Below are 5124 nucleotides of genomic sequence, written 5' to 3' on the forward strand. Positions count from 1 at the left end.
CGAAGGAAACATTTTTCTTTTTTTTTTGTGTGGGAATAACAACATGAACATTTTGTAGCGGTGGTGACAAATGCCTGTGGCCACCAATGCAAGGTGAAAATGACCGGCATTAAAAAAGTGAACGAGAACACGTACGACTTTTTCTCCAAAAATTGTGTAACTGAGAAGTTTCTGGAAGTTTCATGTCGTAGTCGTGCAAAACAACGGCAAAGAAATGTACAAAAAAAAGTGTGCTGCACGTGCAAAACTGCTTTTTTGCTAATTAGGCCTGTTGTTGTTTTTTCACCGTTCTCCTTGCCTTCGCCGCTCAGCATTACACGATTTTATATTTTGTTTGAAGAAACTTTAAATGTCATCGAGAGCTTCGGTTTTAGCCCTGGCTAACTCTATATAATATGGAGAAACGTTAGCCTGGGTAGAAAGGTTACTTGCCTGCCCAAGGCACCCTGGGTGAGCCAACTTTTCTTATATTTCCTCGCAAACTAAGGCAAACCGTTTACAGGCTAGAGAAACAAATTAAAACGTTTGGGCTGGCGGGCTAGAAGGTTGATCAGCGTAGCCAGGTCATGTGAATATGGTGTTAAAAGCCGATGACATGATCATTTCTTCTGTGTGTGGGAGGGGGGGGGAGGGGGGAATGGCCAAATACGACACTAGGCCGTGGTTGTTCAAACGATGGATAGCGCTATCCATGGGATAAATCCAGGGCGGGTAAAGGTTGGGCGGTGAAACGAGCGCTCCGCTCTTCATTTAATGTGTGATGCGGAGTAGGACTGGCACGAGCGCTCTTTCCGCGCTTCCGGTGCGCTTCATGGCCGGCGAAATTTTCCCTTTTGCAAACCGGAAATCCTATTTTCTTTCTGTAATTTCAGGCTTACAGTGTTAAATAGATAAATTCGTTTCACAACAATATCAATAAACAGTTTCATATGTTTGTGTCTGTACGTCTATAAGTCAAACTTGTTGGTCGTGTAATGCCAAAATTTGAGTTTAATTTGAAAGTGTTGAATACCTCCTCCTTCTACTAAATATCGCCTAATCGTCTTTCGCCGTTTCGTTTGCAAAAGCTTAACACTTCTTAACCTCAATTTTTACATATGTTAAAGGGGGATAAATTTTGTATAACATAACAAAAAATTAGATTGATATATATTGATATAGTGGCGTTGTACTTCTTCAAACTTTGCTTCTCGGGTGCAACGTGCCATGGCGATTCGCGCAATGCGTTGCAAATCCGGCAACCGAATGTAAACAAAATTTATTTAGCTTAGTTGTAAGGTTTTTTTCTCCGTTTTTCTCTCTAAAACAAAACAAGGTAAACAGTAAAAACTGAGATGAAACTAATTTTGAAGTTTCGAAGAAACAGAAAGACGTATGAGATGTTTTTTTCAAAATTAAAAAGAAGGATGATGGTGATTGAAATTAGCATAATTTCACCTTGCACGAGCTGCACGCATTTATAAAGTACACGTCATCTAGTTATGAAACACGATCTGCTGTCTTTTAGTTTTGCCATGGATGACATGGATGAGATTTTCCTTTGTGTTTTAGACATTAGTTAGTTGTTTTTGTTTTGGAATAACATCGACATTGGCGAGTAGCAGAACGAAAATACAATTCAGTGGTAGAGTCATGAAAGTAATAAAAGAAACCCTTTGAAAGAGATGTTTGTCTACTCCAACTAAACCTCCCGCAAAAAATAGCAATATTTGCCTCTCGGAGACAGTGTACCGGCACAAAGGAACGAGGAAGAAGTGCAAGAAAACAAGTCAAGCCGCCATAATTCAATGATAGCGGCAGTGTCTAATGTACAAACCACATCCAAGCCCTGACCGAAGTCGTAAACAAGCGACATTTCTAAGCAGAGTCCCAGTCCACTGCATCACACCTTTTTGCTCGGAGACGCTCGTTTCTTCGCCCAACCTTTATCCGCCCTGGATAAATCACTATACAGCGGAAACTAATTACACTATCGACTGGATAGAGATTTATCCAGTGGATAGCGCTATCCAGCCTTTGAACAACCGAGGCCAGAACATTTATCTTTTCACGCCATACAGCTTTTTATCTAGGGTACTTTGGTGTTGCATCAATGATTGCCTGAAAAATCACACGGCAATCAGAAGTAGAAACTCGACAACTGACTTGATTGCCCCTATGGTTGCCGGCATTTTCCCGCGCTTGGTGTCGGCTACACGCGTTTTCTTCGTGTTCTGATTGGTTTTTAGTTCACTCCTTTTACTGTGATTGGTTAGACTTGCGTTTCCTTGGGCGACACTCTACTCAGTTTTTGTTGTTTGTTTGTTTTAGGGGTGATGTGGTAGCTAAAGCAGACCACAATGAGCAAATCCTGTATTCAGAAATAGGTGAGTCAATAATAGTCAGGCTATATTGCACATTTTGCCTTCATTACTATGGTCCATAAGTCTGTAGACTACTGAAAATTGTTGCCTGTTTGTTATATGTACGTAACAGCTGTTTTAAACAACAAGGATGGTTATTCATTAACGACTTTATCCACTCTTCAGTTCGTTCACGAACTGAATTAAATTATCAGCGTACTTAAAAAAAACTACCTGTGCACTGAGAACTAATTTTTGCACTAATGTCATTGTGCACTAAGAAATGCGATTGTGCACTGAAAAATATACCGTATGTGCTGAACATGAAAAGCGTAATTTTGCACTGCCCCTAGTAACAAAGCCTCCGAGTCAATTGCAGTGAAATACTTTGCTTAACATGTGACAATTAATTAAGCGTAAACTCCTATCCGCACTCGTCTTTCGCATGGAAACATTACTTTAAACCCGGTTATGCATTATTTTTCTTTGTAGATCTAAATTATTTGGAACAAATTCGCGCCCAAGTTCCCGTTCAGAAACAAAAGAGGAATGATTTATACAACCTGCAAGTAGTATCGTAAAATTTAAGTCGCTGAACCACAGACTAGTAATACGTTTAACGTATTTGCTCGAAAGAGCATGAGCGGAAATGATGATGTCTAGATATAAAATGTTCCATGACCCTTTCAATCAGATTCAATACATTTTAGCTATTTTAAATCTTTCTTTGATTAAAATGAATTAAAATTAATTTAAATTAAATACATATTAAAAAGGTTACGCGCTCGAAAGAAAAACGTTATTCCACGACGAGAAGAGAACTAGGGCTTCAAGAAGCCGGAAAAGTTTTGTTAAAGTTTCCCTCATTTTGTCAAGATGCTGACTAGGAAGACTGCTTTAGTGTGTGATTAATCGGTGTGATAATTTTGCTTGTACAAGGATTGCGACCCCACCCCCTCCCCCGAGGTGGTTGAAAAGTGGGATGGGGGGCTTATATTATTAAATGAATTAATTGCTTTCAAACGAGATACAGGGAAGTTTTATAGAACTTAGAAGTACTGAATAGTAAAGATTTTTATGCAGCGTTAACTTATTTCAAAATGAATGCAAAAAATTAAATGTTAAGGCGCGATAAAATAGCGGCAAATGCTCTATTTTTTATGTACGTTTGTTTTGGAGTTGTCGGTGAAAAAGAAGGGAACAGCTTGAAAAAGGAAAAAGAAACTTTTATATTTGTAAGTGAAAACTCCCTGAGACTTCATGATACACATCACCGAATACCGTCAACTTCCGTTTATAAGACCCCCTCCCCTAACTTATAAGCTCTCCCCCTTCCCCCGTTATCGGCCAATCTACTAGTCTCCCTCGCAGCCGTTTTTTGGATGTCACACAACGCTCCCCCAAAAGTTCTTTTGGGAGAGCGTTGCGTGACATCCAAAAAACGGCTGCGAGGGAGACTACCCATCTACCAGTAAACAAAAAATACATCCGGTTGTAAGCTTCCTCTATCTTTTATTAAATTAAATTCGATTTTTACGACGTTTTAAAGCTTAAAAATGCGAGTAAATTCAAAAGTATTTTGATCAGCACTGATATGTAGATTGTTTTGAAACGTTTTTGGATCAATTCAGGTTTCTGGGAAACTGTCCACCTATCAATCCCCTAAGCTAACATTAACTCTACTTCTCACTTAGGGCAAAATGTTGGTTTAGGGGAGGGGTAGGTGGGCAGTTTCTCAGAAACCTAAATAGTCTAGTTTCGAATTAAAAATTACCGCTGAATACAAACATTAACGACACGTTCATACAGGGTTAGCCTCGACGTAAAGTAAAATATTCAGAAATTCCGGCAGTAAGTTTTTGAAATTTGAATATACACAATAGACAGAGTAATAAACAGGACTTTTTCACGTTGGAATTTGTGAATATATTACTTCAGATGGAGGCTAAGGCTGTAAAAAATGCGTCTTCAGTTCTTTAATTCAGCGGTCATAGCGAACTCGAAACTGGACTATTGATCCACGCTTTTTTACTCCGGTTTTAAGCCCCCCGAATTTAAGCTCTCCCGTTATAAGCTCTCTTAAAACCCGTTTCGAAGTTGTATTGGCCTAGAACTTATTAGCGGCAGTTTACGGTACTTTGTTTTGGTTGACTTTATAGTACACCATCATTTGGTGTGTTTTAACAATAAAATGTAATCCCCGGATCTGATCTTTGTCCTCTTGGTAAAAGAGGTAATGTATTAGTGACAAAATAATCGTTTGTAATGTAAAATGATAAAACGGGATAACAAGTATTATAAAAAGGACTTAAAATTTAATACGCCAGCGTTAAGTATAAAGGACGAACGTCTTACGAAAGCCAGATAACTTTGCGAACCCAAAGGTGTCTTCAATTAGAATCTGTAGATGATTAAGTGCTTTTAGGTACGTAATTATTTTCAGCGCGCTGACTTCTAATAATGTCCTCTATCCTCTTGTTTACACATTTACACATACTCATTGGTTTAGACGACGTATCCAAAAAATGAAATTTTTCTTATATCCTACCCCATGGTGTTAGCATATAAATGAAACCTCTTCTGCAGTACTTTCACATGGTGCTATTAAATTTATTTAGTTTGTAGTTCTAACTTTTGAGTCTGTGGAGAAAAAACCTATGATGTCACCATTCAAACGAAACCTCTTTGGTAGACTTTTTACATGATACTATTTATTTTGTAAGGATTTTCCAAAAATAAAAATTTGAGTTTTTGTAAATTTTCTTCGACTTTGAGAAGTAAA

General features: G+C 38.3%; 1 protein-coding gene across 1 annotated transcript in view; it reads left to right on the forward strand.

Moving 5' to 3' along the window:
- LOC140950964 (omega-amidase NIT2-A-like) overlaps positions 1 to 3093 on the forward strand; it is a 9698-nt gene extending 6605 nt beyond the window's left edge. The window contains exons 9-10 of the mRNA XM_073400179.1: positions 2311 to 2366; positions 2835 to 3093. Of these exons, the coding sequence (XP_073256280.1) occupies positions 2311 to 2366; positions 2835 to 2923 (145 nt within the window). The 3' untranslated portion in view covers positions 2924 to 3093. The remainder of the gene's footprint in view (positions 1 to 2310; positions 2367 to 2834) is intronic.
- The last annotated feature ends 2031 nt before the right edge of the window (positions 3094 to 5124 follow it).

Source organism: Porites lutea, chromosome 10 (assembly GCF_958299795.1).
Source record: "Porites lutea chromosome 10, jaPorLute2.1, whole genome shotgun sequence".
NCBI lineage: Eukaryota > Metazoa > Cnidaria > Anthozoa > Scleractinia > Poritidae > Porites > Porites lutea.